Source organism: Vulpes vulpes, unplaced genomic scaffold, assembly GCF_048418805.1.
Source record: "Vulpes vulpes isolate BD-2025 unplaced genomic scaffold, VulVul3 u000000657, whole genome shotgun sequence".
NCBI lineage: Eukaryota > Metazoa > Chordata > Mammalia > Carnivora > Canidae > Vulpes > Vulpes vulpes.
This window is the reverse complement of record NW_027325810.1, coordinates 434,408-451,378: the sequence shown is the minus strand read 5'-3', so window position 1 is coordinate 451,378 and position 16,971 is coordinate 434,408. Positions and strand designations below refer to the sequence as shown.

Here is a 16,971-nt window from a genome sequence, read left to right as displayed (position 1 = left end):
GGGGCGGCGCCACGGTCACAGGCAGGGGGAGGACAACGGGGCGGAGAAAACAAAGAGGAGAAGGAGTGAGAAAACGGAAGCAGAAAAAGGAGTGAGGGCGGGAACCCGCGCAGGGAAGCCCCCCCCCCCCCCACACACACACGGAGACCGCAGATCTCAGCCCCGTGGCACGGCCACCTGCTTGCGGGGTCCGAGTCCGTGCACGGCCGTGATGGGGGGACCGGCGCCTAAGGAGCCCAGGCGACACCTGCTGGGACACCTGCTTCCACTGGTGGCCTCCAGGGTGGAAGGCACCTCGAGAGCGGCCGTGCACGTGTGTCTGGGGCCGTTGCTGCTCCACGTCTGCGCTGTGTGTGCCTGAGAGCGACGCCGCAGCGCGTATGGGATTCCAGGTGGAGGCGCCTCTGGGGAGCCTCTGTCCGGTGTTTTCTCCTGCTGGGGCGCAGGTCCGCGGAGCCTGGAGAGCGCCTAACCTGGGCGACGGGCCTCACCAGCCCGCGAGGCTGCGGGGGCGTCCTCCGGTGGCCAGGAACCCCCCACAGCTACTCCCTCCTGGGTCTGGTCCCCTTCAAGAGCCAAAGCACTTTTATTGTGATGAAACCCCATTACCGTGACTATCGTTCTCTAAAAGCCTCAGCGAGCCTCCAAGGGAGCCCAACACCAGGTGGGAAGGCGCCGTTCCCGGCCCACCGCCCCGCAGGGGCTCCCGACGACACACCTGCCTTTTTTTGTTTGTTTGTGTTTTTTTTGAATATACTTCTCTCATCGATTTTGCCTTCATAAATACAAAGTTTATTGCTCGTTTTTGTCTCAGTCTAATAATACGTTTGGGTTTCCAGCCCCCGAGGGTAGCATCCAGGAGGGGCTGGCGGAGCAGGCTCTGGTCAGCAGGTGCAGCCGCCCAGACCACAGCTCACCAGGTGAGTGCAAGAGGGAGAAAGATCGTGTCCGCCCTGCGTCTCAAGGACCCCGCGAGGCCATGTGCCTGGATGAATTGTTCCCCCGAAGCAAAAAAAAAAACATAACAAAAAATAAGGAGCTAACGCCTCCGTGCAGCCCGCGGCGTCGGCCCTGGGAGAGGGCCTGCCCCATGCCTCCCCCGGCCCTGGCCTCCCCGCCGTGGGAGGTTCCGTCTCACCCTCCTGAGACCCCGCTGGGTGACGCGGGCTTCTGAACAGAGCGGCAGGGGGTCACCGATGTCCCCTCGCGTCCCTGCTCACCCTCACCTTCCTGTAAATTCCACCGATTAATTTTCTGGGAAATGGGACGTGTCCCCGCAAATGTCTCCTCCCGACTCCGTGGGGAGTCGTTTGCTTCTCAGTCCGGAGGCTGCGCACTGGGGGGGCCTCCCCTCGGCTCCCGTGGGCCCCTCACGCGTCGGCCTTGGGCTCTTTCATGGATTTGACGAACTCCTTGACTTCCTCCTCCAGGGCCTTGTTCCTCCTCTCCACGTCCTCCCGGGAGCGTTCCACGTTGCGGAGGCTGATCTCCAGGGCCGCAAACTTCTTCTTCTCCTTCTCCAGCTCCTCGTTGAGCCTCACCACCTTGGCCCACACATCGTAGTTTTCCTTCTCGAGGCTGCGAGGGAGGACATAAGAGTGAGAGAACGGGGCCTCCAGAACCCCCCCCCCCCCCGCCGGCCTCGTCCTTCCTCCCCCACGAGTCCCTTATCCAGCCCGTCCCTGTCGTCCGGGCGCCTCCCCCAGGTGCCGACCTCCCAGCCCACCTGCGGCCCCAGGTGCGCCGAGCCCCCTTTGCCAGCTAGCGCCTGCCGTCTTATGCCCTCGGGTTTCTCCTTGTTCTATGTCTGCATCTTCCACCAGGTAGGGAAGCGCCCGACACGACGTGCTTTCCCTGCAGCCCCTCGCGGGTCCTGCCCGACAGCCTGCTGACGGCCCGTGCCCCAGACTTCCCAGCGCACCCCGAGTTCCCACACCTTGGCTCACCCCGCCGGCCTCCACGGCGGGACCAGGCCTTCTCTCCCGAGGCCCCTGGGGGCGGGCGATCCGGAGAAGGACCCGCGGTCACCCGGAGTCTGCTCCGGGCGGGTCCCCTGGGCGTCAGAACCCGCAGCGCCCATGCCCCAGCCTGGGTCCCGGGCTGGCCCTGGCTCTGCCCTGTCCTGCCAAGCTGCATTCGGCCACCAGCCAGGAGCGGGGGCAATGCCATTTTGATGCCCAGAGAGGGCAATCTCAGGACGGGGGGCAGGGGGACCGCATGATGGGACATTTGCTCCAGAATTTCCTTCTGGGGGATGTTGCCTCCCTGCGCCCTCTCCCCGCCCCCGACTGGCCTATTCCTTGTAGAAACCTGAGCCCCCGTTTGAACCCAGCCTGGCCTCTCTCTTCAGTGGCCGCGTAAGGGCCCCTCTTTCCAGCCCTGCCTACCCCACCGGTCCCTGCCCAGGGCTCTCCTCCAAGTTTGCACCTGCTTCCCTCTTGCTCTGGGAGAAGCCTCAGCCGAGGGGATGCTGCGGGTTTTGACCACTGATGCTGCAGGAGAGAGAACCTGGGTGGGCCCGGGAGCCTGACGGGGCCAGGTTCAGATCCCAGCCCTATGGAGGATCCGATGGGTTCCCTTGAGGAATCTTTTCCACTCTTCCCAAGCCCCCATCTCTTCTGTAAAACGGGGGTATTATCCGTCTTACAGCATTGCTGTGCGGATTGCACGAGAAGGCGTCTGAACCACGAGCTCGGAGCGGACACTACGGACCGGTAACCATCCTCCCAGCTGAGGAGGGAGGACCCCTTGGGGGGGTGAGTTCAGGGGCCTCGATTCCCCTCAGGAGGGGCAACCCCTCTGTGGCAGCCGGGTCTCTCCCGACCCTGCCAACGGCAGCCACTCGAGAGCGCAGGGGGACTCTTCCCTGGGGCTGCCTCTGTCAAGGACAAGACGGCACGCCCGTTGCATCCCGCAGAGGACAGATCTCAGGTTCTTAGACAAAGGACCTACGCTTTGCTTTTAGGCGGGAAACCTCCTACGTAGAAGGCAAAGAATGGGGCCTCCCGGACGTCTGCCTTCCACGGCCGGGGCCTTAGTAGACTGGAAAGGTACCCGTAACTCGAATACCCCACTAGTCCACATTTCACGACATCACAATGTGGGTTAATCCCGGCGAAGCTGGATTGAGCTTTACGCTCAGGAAAAGCCAGTGGTGTGAAAAAAATTTCGAGAAAATAGCTTATCTCCCCATGAGAGCAAATTGGAGCTGTGCACCACCCTATTTAACACAGGAACCCCCTTCTTGAGCCTTCCAGCCTCCTGCCCTGCTTTATTTTTCTCCATAGCAGGTTCCGCCCTCTGACAGCATATATTTTAATTACTTATATATATACATATATTGCCTGTCTCTTCCTGATAGACGGAAAGCGCTATAAGCACAGGGACCTGTCTGCTTTGTTCAGCGCTACTCCCCAGCAGCAGGCACGGGGGGTGCCCAATAAACAGTACAGGAGGTACTTAATAAATATTCTCAGAATGGATGAATCACGTTAATATATATATATAAAAACCCTAAAGTCCTCTTAGTTTTTAGAGCATGTCAATCCTCAAAGAACCAGGATTTGAAAATAGTTGCTTAGGCTGTGTAAGCTGCATACTTAACTTTTCATGAATTTAGCCTAAAACTGAGAGCTTTCACCAATGTAGTCATCTCAACATTCCCTTTACCCCTCTCCTTAATTGAACCCAACTGCTGTAGATTAACGTTTTCTCTAAACTTGAGGTTTTTAAATATCATTTCTTTGGCAGAGGAGAACCATCCCCGTCGCTTCCGCAGGTGGAAGCCCAGTGGCTGCCCAAGGCCCCTCCGCAAGTGACTTACTTTTCGATCTGTTCCTCGTACTTCTGCTTCTGTGTTTCTATTTCCTTTCGCAGCTCCTGGACCACCGTCTGCAAGGATTCAAGTTCCTCCTCGCCACAGTTCTTTTTCTCAGGCCCAGTTTCAGAGCTGGGGCTGGCAAGAGTTTCTCTCTTGGAGTCACAAGCAGGGGAAGAGGCCTTGCCTGCCTCCTCCCCGGTGGGCCCCGGCGGGGCAGGGACGTTATCGTAGGTGGAAGTCCGCTGGGTGTCGGGATAGTGAGGCACACCTTGAGACAGCGTTCTCCTGTGCCCTTCCCCTGCCTTTACGTCTGAAGGTGACCAGAACTCATTTTTGAAGATCTCCACTTTGCCGCTGTTGGCACCTTGAAACGCTGACGTCAAGAAGCATTTCCGATTAGGGAGCGTCTGAGTCCTTTTTCGTGACTGCAGCTTCCAATCTCCTAGCTTTTCCCTGGGGGCTTTACTGCTCTCTTCCAGACACCCATCGCTCGGCTGTTGTCCAGTGGGGCTAGTGGCATCCGAGTTGCTGGTCTAGAAGGAAATGGCCATGGACGTCACATGGGTTTTCCCCGTGTGTATCACATTCCAAAGATAAGGATTAGCAACGTGAAAACAAGCATCTTCTGACTGCACACGCATGAAACTCTTAATTAGTAGACCATCTCTTAATTCATCACATTATTGATGATCTGCTCAGTGTTTTTTCAAAAGGATATTACACGTGAAGGGAACTAGCTCATGCTCTAGAAATCGATTGTTATTCATGGTAAGAGAGTCTTAAAGGAGGATTCTTTCATAGCTTTAGGATAAGGAGGCCTTTCTAACTAGAACTCAAAAATCCAAAAGCCATAAAATATAAGTCTGACAATTTCAACCTACATGGGTGTCCAGGACCCCTCAAATTAAAAAGAACAAAAGTAAAACAAGGAAAACGCCATATATAAAATCAAAAAAGAAATGACAAACTAGCAAAAATATTTGCAAACATATCACAGACAACAAGTTACTCTCTGCTACATGAAGTTCATAAAAATTGAGAAGAAAAGGACCAACAACCAACAAAAATATGGACAAAGGATAAGATCAAACAGTTCATAGAGGAAAAGAAAAATGCAACAAGCCCTTACACATAAGAAAAGATGTTCAGCTTCTCTCACTAACAAAGAAACCCAAATCAAAATTAAAATCATTGAAATATCAGGGCAACTGGGTGGCTCGGTTGGTTAAGTGTCACACTCTTGATTTCAGCTGAAGTCATGATCTCAGGGTCATGAGATTGAGCTCTGCCTTGGGCTCCCACCCAGCTTAAGATTCTCTTTCCCTCTCCCTCTGCCTCCCCCCCCTTCTCTTGCATACACACTCATGTGCTCACTGACTCTCTCCTTAAAAAAGAAAAAAAAAAAAGGTGAAATATCAATTTTCACCTATCTGATAAGACACCGCCCTAAATTTGAAAACACATTTTGCTAGTGAAACTGTAAGGAAGCAGGTCCTTTTGTGCATTGTTGGTGGAAGTACAAAATGGCACAACCTCTGTTTGACGATTTTAATAAAAACTATACACAAATCTACTTACCAAACTCAGATACCCCAGAATCCCAATTATGGGAATTTATCCCAGAAATATATCTACCTGTGTATAAAATGAAGCATGGTCAAGGTTATTCATTGCAGCCTTGCTTGCGGGACAAAGGAATGAAAACAACCCGGTCGGATGAGAGGCCTGTCCATGTATTGACCTAAAAAGGTCTTCAGGACACACTCTTAAATGGAAAAATGCAAGATAAAGAGTAGCGTGTGCATATGTGTGTGTAGAGAAAGAACAAGAGAATATCCTATTTGCATTAAAAAAAAGAAGTAAATAATTTACATTCACATCTGTTTATATTTGCATAAAAGAACACTGGGAGGATAAGTAAGAAACTAATAAAGGCAGGTGACGGATGGAGATAGCAGAGGGAGCAGGATTTTTCAATGTATGTCTTTTTCTCTTTTTGATTTTTTTTTGAAATGTGCATATGTATTTTTAAATTAAGTTAAAACATGAAAAAAAGGAAGAAAAAAAAATGAGCCCTAAAATCAGAAAATCAAGGCTCAAGCTCTCCTTCTAACCACGCTAGCTAAACACTTGCTTCCACAACCCCTCCTGGAGTCAGAAGCACCCAGGCCTTGAGGTGAGAACTAGAGCTAAATCCCATTCCGTAACCTCCTAGCATCCTGCTGCTACCTTAGGCCAGCTGGTCAATCTCCCGGAGACTCTGCTCCTGAAAGATAACATGTGGGTGACAAATGCTACCCTACAGAGTTATGGTGAGAACCCCAGAGGAGACCTTTTTAAGTTTCCCAGCACAGTGCCTGCCCATAGCTGCCCACACTGTTACAATAAATAGCAGAAACCTGTCAAATAAGCATAATGACATCCACCCTCAAGGGCCACTAATAAGATTTCATTATATGTATGAACATTTCTAAATGAACATTTCTAAATATTAATTTGAGAGGGTTGGTAAAACGCATTGTGAACAGACATCACCTAAGAAAAAACAAAACCACTACCACTACCTACCTTTTTTTCAAGACTTTTTTTTTTTCTTTTTCTTTTTTTTTTTCAAGACTTTCCTAATTGTCCTCAGGATTATTAGTACTATAGACAACTTACATTTACCGGGTCAACCAGAAATGTTAAATTCAACTCTTAGTTACACATGAAGAATTAAGCTGCTACATGAAGTTCATGTTTTTTTAAAAAAATATTTGTCTCTATAAATATATAAAAATATTTGAGTTTTGTATATTATTGGCCTCAACAAGTCTACATTTCAGAGGCTGCAGAGTTTTTTGACATTGGGAACGTGAGCCCCAACCCTTCAGTACAAAGGAGGGGTGACATTGCTGAGACAGCTTATCAGGGAATGAGAAATATTACATGAACACATCACATACTCTGAGAAAGAAATCACGTTTCATGGGTTAGCGGAAACCAGTTCTCTCTGGACTTTCACCCGGAATTTTCAACAACTCTTGCTAAAATGCTTATAATGTGATATATAATTTCCCCTATTGACCTTCCCTGGACTGTATTTGGAAAGACTTCCCTTTTACAGTGAGCTTTAGTAAGGCTTCCCATTGCTCAGTCATTAGGAGACTGGCACACATGTCACTGACCTCACCTCTAGGATGCCAACAGAGACTGGATTTTGAAAGAGGCCAGACTTCCAAGATGCATTCAGATGGGTCTTTACCATCTGTGCCCACTGTCATGGCGTCATCTAAAACTCCCCAAACTGCCACCCTAGACCAACTCTTACATGGAATGACTTGGACTAAAGGAAGAGTCAGAGGGAAGGAAGAATTTTCTCTGCACCTTACCGTGTTACTGAAGCTATCTGCCCTAGAAATTGGAGGGTCTTCAGTGGCATCCCAGCCCACAGAACTTCGAGCTACTGGAGGTTTCTTAGGGTCATTTTTCTGAGCAGGGGGTGAGAGGGGTACATCCTTGGACTTCGGGAAAAGAACTTCATGGTCTCTGATCATCATGGTCATCACTCTTTGGATTTGAGGAGTCCCTGAAAGGTGAAAGAAGAGAGAGATCTGTCGAGCTGGACCATGGCAAGAGGCAGACAGTCCTCAGGGTCTCCACCCATGGGATGTCTCTAAACTTGGGTCTAAGACCACAGGGCCCAAAAGGACCTCATTTTGCTCTTCATGGGACCCTTCCGAATTGCTTGAGATAGGAGATCATGGTGGAAGAGAAGGGATAGAAGAAGGATATGAGAGTGAGGTGTAAGAGGGTTATTTTCAGCCTATACAGTCCTGTGATCAGTCTTTGATCAGAAAATAGGTAACATAATATTTTTCTCCCCTGATGTGGTCCTTAATATGACATTTGCTCTCTTGCTGCACGGATAGTACATACATGCCAGATGCACTGCCTTCCAAATCCATGGCAGACATCAATACTCTCTGCTAAGACTTCTGCACAGAGAACTAAGGCGCAGCCACAGAAGTCTTTTCAATACAACTTCACAAGTGGTTTTTCTGTGAGTTGTCTTATAAAATCAAACTTGCTTTCTCTACTTTCTTGCAAACTGTTTTCTCTGGTTAAGGTTATTTAAAAGTCATAAGAGACGAAGAAATACTAGCTGTGGTTGTGCTAGCCCTGTTGTACTGTGTACAGAGAGGTCAATTTTTAACCTCTCTGCTCTGCTGTGATCTGGAAAATGGATTTAATTCCTGCTCTGCTCCTTTCACAGGGCTATTTCACAGTTGGGGCAAGTAATCAACTGAAAATGCTTGGCAAATTGCAGAGCACTTTGGTAGTTAGATAATTGTTGTCACTTCCTCCGCCCCTGCCTTCCACACAGGACCAGCTGTACCTCTCATGATCACAGCAGGGTCTTCGACCTTTGACCGGATGAGATTCACACCAATCACGGTAGCCAGGTTATCCACGCTCATCTTATTAACAGCACAGTTCAGCTGGATTTCATGTAGGAACCTGTGGACAGCCAGGAAATCCCGTAGTAGGAAATAGGAAATTGCCAGAAGGAAGCACTTCCGGGTACCGATGAGATCTCAGAGATGGATCCCATCTCTTCCCTTCTAGTCTCAAGAATGAGACTAGTCTGCTTGGCCCATATGAGTTTAGCTTCACCCTGGAAGATTCAAGATCAAGGCAGAAGAGAAACCAAGAGGAGCCTACCCGGCTGCTGGGGTGGTGTAGGGGATTGGGGTGGGCACTCTGTTGGCAGGAGGTAAGATCCGGCTCAGGGAGCTAAGAGGAAACTAGAAGGACTCAAATGAGTATGTGACTACCACTCATCCCAACCTTATAGGCTTATCTCCCAGGCTTTCGGCACCCATCCCACCCACGTTTCCACAGATGAAAACTTTATCATGAGGAGATGTCACAGAGGGAAATCCACAGTGCCTCTTTGCTCTCATCCTCCAATTACAGCACCAAGCATCTCAAATTTTCAGTGGATGCTCAACAACTAGCAATGAATTTTTACTATAATTCCACCCATTGGAGGCATGAAGCTCTCAGTTTCCCTATAAAAAAAATGAAACTAAAAATATCAGCAAAGGAATTTGTAAATACCTCTCCAAAAAACACTTTTAAATGGATATGCTGAGGAGAGGGAGGCAAGATGGTAGAAGATTAGGGGTCCTCATTTCATCTCATCCCCCCAAATTTAGCTAGATAATCTTTCAAACCATCCTGAATACCTATGAATTCAACCTGAGATGTAAAGGAAGAACAGGTGGAACAAATAGAAAAGTGACCATTTCTTGCAAGCCACTCTGCACTGGACAAAATGACTAGAAGGACGAATTCACCACAAAAGAAAGAACCAGAAGCAATACTCTCTGCCATAGAGCTAATGGAAATGGATTTAAGTAAAATGTCGGAGATAGAATTCAAGATTACACTTTTAAAATTACTGGTGGCTCTTGAAAAAAAAATAAAAGACTCTAACGATTCTCTTACTGCAGAAATAGTATCTAATCAGGCTGAAATTAAAAATACTTTAACTGAGATGCAGTCTAAACTGGATCTCTAACATCCAGGGTAAATGAGGCAGAGAGAGTGAGTGCTATAGAGGACAAGTTGATGCAAAGGAAGGAAGCTGAGGAAAGAGAGAAAAACAACTAAGAGCCCACAAGACTCCGAGAATTAAGTGATAGTTTGAGAAGGAAAAATATCCATCTTATTGGGGTTCCATGGGATATGGAGAGAGAGAGAGGACCAGAAAGTATGTTTGAACAAATCATAGCTGAGAACTTCCCTAATCTGGAGAAGGAAAGTGGTATTCATACCCAAGAGATAGAGAGGAACCCCCACTCCAAAATCAGTAAAAACTGATCAACACCCCAACATATCGTGAAGCTTGCAAATTTCAGAGATAAAGAGAAAATCCTAAAAGCAGCCAAAGACAAGAGATTCCTAACTTATATAGGGAGAAATATCAGATTAACAGCAGACCTCTCCACAGAGACCTGGCAGGCCAGAAAGAGCTGGCATGATATATTTGGGGTACTAAATGAGAAAAACATGCAGCCAAGAATACTTCATCCCGCAAGGCTCTCATTCAGAATAGGAGGAGAGAGACACTGGGTGACTCAGTGGTTGAGCATCTTCCTTTAGCTCAGGTCCTGATCCTGGGGTCCTGGGATGGAGTCCCACATCAGGCTCCCTGCAGGGAGCCTGCTTCTCCCTCGGCCTGTGTCTCTGCTTCTCTCTGTGTGTCTCTAATGAATAAATAAATAAAATCTTAAAAAAAAAAAAAGAATAGAAGGAGAGATAAAGAGCTTCCAGAATAGACAGAAACTGAAAGAACATGTGACCACCAAAGCAGATTTGCAAGAAATATTAAGGGGGACCCTGTAAGCAAAGAGGGAGCCCAAAGAAACAATCTGCAGAAACAAGGACTGTATAGATATTAGAATGACACTAAATTCCTCTCTTTCAATAGTTACTCTGAACGTGAATGGGCTAAGTGATCCAGTCAAAAGACACAGGGTATCAGACTGGATGAAAAAGCAAGACCCATCTAAATGCTGTCTACAAGAGACTCATCTTAGACCTAGGGACACCTTCAGACTGAAAATGAGGGGGTAGAGAACCATTTACCATGTGAATGATCCTCAAAAAAAAGCTGGGGTAAGAATCCTCAAATCAGAAAAATTAGTGTTAAACCAAAGACTATACTAAGAGATGAAGAGGGATACTATATCATACTTAAAGGGTCTATCCAACAAGAAGACCTAACAATCATGAATATTTATGCCTCTAATGTGGGAGCAGCCAATTATATCAACCAATTAATAACCAAGTAAAGAGACACATAGATAATAATACATTAACAGTAGGAGACTTCAACACTGAACTCTCAGCCAAGGACAGATCTTCTAAGCACAGTGTCACCAAACAAGGGCTTTTAATGATATGCTGGACCAGATGGATTTCACAGCTATATATGGAACTTTCCATCCTAATGCAACAGAATATACATTCTTCTCAAGTGCACGTGGAATTTTCTCCAGAATAGAGCACATACTGGGTCACAAATCAGGTCTCCACTGATACCAAAAGACTGGGATCATTTCCTGCATATTTTCAGACCACAATGCTTTGAAACTAGAACTCAATCACAGGAAGAAATTTGGAAGGAATGTCTTTGGAGGTTAAAGAGCATCCTACTAAAAAAATCAATGAGTCAACCAGGAAATTAGAGAAGAATTAAAAAGACTCATGCAAACTAATGAAAATGAAAGCAGAACTGTTCCAAATCTTTGGGATACAGCAAAGGCAATCCTAAGAGGGAAATACGTTTCAATACAAGCCTCCTTCAAAAAATTGGAAAAAATCTCAAATATACAAGCTAACCTTACACCTAAAGGAACTGGAGAAAGAACAGCAAGTAAAACCTAAACCAAGCAGGAGATGAGAAATAATAAATATTAGAGCAGAACTCAATGAAATAGAGACCAGAGGAACTGTAGAACAGATCAACAAAACCAGGAGCTGGTTCTTTGAAAGAAGTAATTAGATAGATAAACCCCTAGCCAGCTTTACTAAAAAGGAAAGAGAAAAGACTCAAATTAATAAATCATGAATGAAAGAGGAGAGATCACAACCAATACCAAGGAAATACAAACGATTTTAAAAATGTATTATGAGCAACTATATGCCAACAAATTAGGCAATCTGGAAGAAATGGAGGCATTCCTGGAAAACCTACAAATTACCAAAACTAAAACAGAAGAAATAGAAAACCCGAACAGACCAATAACCAGGGAGGAAATTGAAGCAGTCATCAAAAACCTCCCAAGAAACAAAAGTCCAGGGCCAGACGGCTTCCCAGGGGAATTCTATCAAACATTTAAAGAAGAGATAATACCTATTCTACTAAAGCTGCTTCAAAGGATAGAAATGGAAGGAAAACTTCCAAACTTGTTTTATGAGGCCAGCATCACTTTGATCTCAAAACCAGACAAAGATCCCACCAAAAAGGAGAATAATAGGCCAATATCCCTAATGAACACAGATGCAAACATTTCTCACCAACATACTAGCCAGTAGGATCCAACAGTATATTAAGAGGATTATTCACCATGACCAAGTGGGCTTTATCCCTGGGATGCAAGGGTGGTTCAACACTTGTAAAACAATCAACATGATAGATCATATTAATAAAAGACATCTCAATAGATGAAGAGAAAGCATTTGACAAAATACAGCATCCTTCAAAGTGTAGAGGGAACATATCTCAGTATCATAAAAGCCATCTACGAAAAGCCCACAGCAAATATCACTCTCAATGGGGAAACACTGGGAACCTTTCCCCTAAGATCAGGAACACGACAGGGATGTCCACTCTCATCACTGCTATCCAACATAGTACCGGAAGCCCTAGCCTCAGCAATCAGGCAACAAAAAGAAATAAAAGGCATTCAAATTGGCAAAGAAGAAGTCAAACTCTCCCTCTTCGCAGATGACATGATACTGTACCTAGAAAACCCAAAAGACTCCACCCCAAGATCACTAGAACTCATACAGCAATTCGGCAGTGCGGCAGGATACAAAACCAATGCCCAGAAGTCAGTGGCATTTCTATACACTAACAATGAGACTGAAGAAAGAGGAATTAAGGAGTCAATCCCATTTACAATTGCACCCAAAATCATAAGCTACCTAGGAATAACCTAACCAAAGGGGTAAAGGATCTATACTCTAAAGACTACAGAACACTTCTGAAAGAAATTAAGGAAGACTCAAAGAGATGGAAAAATATTCCATGCTCATGGATTGGAAGAATTAATATTGTGAAAATGTCAATGCTACCCTGGGCAATGTATATATTCAATGCAATTGCTATCAAAATACCATGGACTTTCTTCACAGAGTTGGAACAAATAATCCCAAGATTTGTATGGAACCAGAAAAGTTTCCAAATGGCCAAACGAATGTTGAAAAAGAAAACCAAAACTGATGGTATCACAGTTATGGACTTTAAGCTCTTACAAAGCTGTGGTCATCAAGACAGTGTGGTCCTGGCACAACACAGATACACGGATCAATGGAACAGAAGAGAGAACTTGAAATGGGCCCCCAACTCTATGGTTAACTAATCTTCAACAAAGCAGGGACGAATATCCACTGGGAAAAAGACACGTCTCTTCAACAAATGGTGCTGGGAAAATTGGACAGCCGCACACAAAAGAATGGAACCGGACCATTCTCTTACACCAGACACAAAGCTACACTTGAAATGGATGAAAGATCTAAATGTAAGACAAGAATCCATCAAAATCCTAGAGGAAAACACAGGCCACAACTTCTTTGACCTTGGTCACAGCGACTTCTTGCTAGACACGTCTATGAAGGCAAAGGAAACAAAAGCAAAAATGAACTATTGGGACTTCATCAAGATAAAAAGCTCCTGCACAGCAAAGGAAATAGTCAATAAAACTAAAAGACAACCTACAGGATGGGAGAAGGTATTTGCAAACGACACATCAGATAAAACGGCTGGTATCCAAGATGTATAAAGAACTTATCAAACTACACCCAAAGAACAAGTAATCCAGTCAAGACATGGGCAGAAGACATGAACAGGCATTTCCCCAAAGACAACATAGACGTGGCCAACAGACACATGAGAAAATGCTCCGCATCACTTGTCATCAGGGAAATACAGATCAAAACCACGACGAGATCCCACCTCACACCAGTGAGAATGGCTAAAACTAACACAGGAAATAGCAAAGGTTGGTGAGGAACGCAAGCTGGCGCAGCCACTCTGAAAAATAGGGCCGAAGTTCCTTAAGAAGTTAAAAATAGAGCTGCCTTACGACCCAGCAATTGCACTGCTGGGGATTTACCCCGAATATTCAGATGCAGTGAAACGCCGGGACGCCTGCACCCAGTGTTCACAGCAGCAGTGTCCACGATAGCCAGACTGTGGGTCAATCTACATGCTCCGTGTCACTACAGAGATTGCACACAGCAGGTCCCCAGAAAGGGAAATGAGTGGCCTGAAATGAATGTCTCTAAGGCACTAAGTTATGGCCCAGAGCCAGGAAGATGGGAGATCATTCTAGAAACATTTTAAGGATTCTGGGTGTTACTGCATGTCCCGGGACTCCAGGCAGCACTGCGACAGCTCTGAAGGAAGATGCATGCTCACTTTGTGAGCCGATCAGACTTTCAGTGGGTCTTTTTCATTATGTTGTGGATAAAGGGAACTGCTTTGGCGCCGCGGGAATGCAGTTGACCTTCCCAAGGTCTGCAGCAGAAGCTCTGAGTTTACAGAGACGTTCTTTCCTCCCCTAACCGGGGGCTTCTTTCTGATACAGTTGGCTGGAAACTGATGCCAGGGGATTCTTACCTGCACAGGTAGCTCAGGAGGCTGTAGTTGTCTCGAGGAAGGAGGGACAGCTGCTTCACCAACTCCTGCTGCGCCTGGGAAGAGATTTTAACACCGTAAACAAGCCTGCTCCCTCGCCAGCCGGGAGCCTCTGGAACACAGGGAACAAAACTGGCAGGTCCGTGCAGAGGGAACACCGGCAGTCATTCCTGTTCCCGTAGCTTGTGTGTGTGTTTTAAGATTTTATTTTTTTATTTAACAGAGAGAGAGCACAAGCAGGGGGAGCTGCAGAGGGAGAGCGAGAAGCAGAGTCCCCGCTGGGCAGGGAGCCCAATGGGGGGCTCGATCCCAGGACCCCGAGATCATGACTCAAGCCTAAGGCAGACATTGAACCAGCTGAGCCCCAGTTTTTGTGTTTTTTTAAAAAGCATTTTACTTTGAAATAATTATAAAATCTGAGGAAACTGAAAAAAAGAAAAAAACAACCCAGCATGTAGAGGCACACAGGTTGCTTTGTTTTGTTTTTTAGCATATTTTTTTCATTGTCTTGAATCACACCCTCTTCCCCAGCTCAGAGCTACTCTAAAGCCAGGACAATTCGATGACTCATACAATAATTGTTTGCTCCGTGAATGCTTGCGATGTAACACTGCAGTAAAGAACCGGATCATCACCAAACACCCCAAATCATTTTTTTTTAAATTTTTTATTTATTTATGATAGTCACAGAGAGAGAGAGAGAGAGAGGCAGAGACACAGGCAGAGGGAGAAGCAGGCTCCATGCACCGGGAGCCTGATGTGGGATTCAATCCCGGGTCTCCAGGATCGCGCCCTGGGCCAAAGGCAGGCGCCAAACCGCTGCACCACCCAGGGATCCCACACCCCAAATCATTTTAAAAGTATTGAGAAAAGAAAAAAAAATCAGTATTGAGAGAAGGAAGCTTCTGAGAAGGGTTTAAAGCAATGTGGCCTTGCTGAGACCTGCTGGCACCCAGGACAGGCTGACTAATCTGGGGGAGGGGAGCAGGTAAAGGTCAGAATGTTCTAGATCCATGAGACTGTCATACAAAGAATGCATGTGCCGGCGGGGGTTGGTGGGGGAGGTAGGAGAGGTTGTCTGGAACGCGGATTTTTTTAGTCAACTTTTAAACCTTATTCCATAAAATGTTATTATTTTCACAAAGGTACGCTGATATGCCCGAATTAAGACTTTTCATGTCCTCTTCTCACCCCTGACCAAAAATAAATAAATAAATAAATCATAAATCATGCACAGAATCATGCACACAGCTGCTAATTCTCAAGTGGCTCGGGGTATTTGGTTCTAGTCCATTCTTTATTGGATCGTTACATCCCAGGAAGCCTGTCACCATGTTGCCGACGAAGGTCTATACGAGATCATGCAACCTAACTTTAAAAAAAAAAAGATTTTATTTATTTATTCATGAGAGACACAAAGAGAGAGAGAGAGAGAGAGACAGAGACACAGGTAGAGGGAGAAGCAGGCTCCACGCAGGGAGCCCGACATGGGACTTGATCCCGGGACCCCGGGGTCTCACCCTGGGCCGAAGGCAGACGCTAAACTGCTGAGCCACCCAGGGATCCCAGCAACCTAACTTTTGTGCCAGAAAAGAGCTAAACTGGCTCCAACCTGTTAGCAGCAGCATTATCACCCCATTCATTTCCTAATGTTGAAATACAAAATCAGGATCCCCTTAAATCATGAGGCTTTTCATCCTGAGTCAGGAAAGAAGTTCTCATAGCTGTGCTTTCTACCAGGTTGAGGGGACTGTTGCTCTGTTGTTTAAAAATGATAACTATCATATATATATATATGTTATGTTGTATAATCCCAGAAAATAATATATATTATTGTCATTATTTATTATTTTCTAGGGGTATACTACATAAGAAATTCTAAATAGAGAATAAATCTCTCCCTAAACCAATAATTAAAGATAAAAATATTATTAAGTTTTAAATTAAAAATAATTTAAAGACATCACTCACCTACCTCATATCCTTTGTCCTCAAAACTATCCTGAGTATAGCAGACGTTATGCTAAAGCTTGTCTCAGTTTGTGCTGTCTGGTACAACAGCTACTTGACACAAGTGACTATTTTAAGTATTTGAAAAAATAAAATGAAATCAGGAATTTGGTTCTTTAGTTGAACCAGCCACGTTTCAAGCGCCCAATGACCATGTGTGGGTTAGTTGTCACCATACTGACCAATGACACCACCTACCCGTGCACCACGATAGAATGCTGTGTTGCTCTGAATAAATAAACTCTCATAGAAAATGCTTAACTTGCCTAATGGCAAAATCAAAGTTAAATCCAGGTCTTCACTGGAGGCTTTTTCAAGTACCACTTCATCAAAAAGAGCTTTAACCCAATATTGCTAAGAACTAACCTCCCAGAACTGGGGAGTGAGACCCCAATTATTAGCAACATAATAAAAATGTATCCTTCAGGCATTTGGTTTTGCAAATCCGGGTTAAAATTCATGAACGTCTTATTGTTGTTAGATGGGTTTTCCTCGTTTATTTCATTGGTTGGTTTGTTTAATTAACATGACTCCAGTGCAGTGAGTGTGGACTGTAAGACCTTCCAGGAAAAGATTTACATAAGGTCACAAATCCCACAGGCGAACTCGTGCGCTCTGACGAGCAAGCTGCCGTGGATGCCGGCCACGGCCCTGTAAGCAAAGGGAAAGCTCCTTGTCCTTCCCTTCTCCAGCACATGCCTTCCTTGTATGGCCGTGCTGACACTCG

The 16,971-nt window shown here is 45.9% G+C and overlaps 1 protein-coding gene across 4 annotated transcripts in view; it reads right to left on the bottom strand.

Moving 5' to 3' along the window:
- Positions 1-769: 769 nt before the first annotated feature.
- ARHGAP25 (Rho GTPase activating protein 25) overlaps positions 770-16,971 on the bottom strand; it is an 89,563-nt gene continuing 73,361 nt past the window's right edge. For all 4 annotated transcript variants that reach the window (XM_026017816.2, XM_072746149.1, XM_072746148.1 and 1 more), the window contains 5 exons: positions 14,217-14,290; positions 8,199-8,320; positions 7,192-7,388; positions 3,824-4,353; positions 770-1,578 (listed from right to left, as the gene is read on the bottom strand). In XM_026017816.2, coding sequence (XP_025873601.2) covers positions 1,371-1,578; positions 3,824-4,353; positions 7,192-7,388; positions 8,199-8,320; positions 14,217-14,290 — 1,131 coding nt within the window. In that variant the 3' untranslated portion in view covers positions 770-1,370. The remainder of the gene's footprint in view (positions 1,579-3,823; positions 4,354-7,191; positions 7,389-8,198; positions 8,321-14,216; positions 14,291-16,971) is intronic.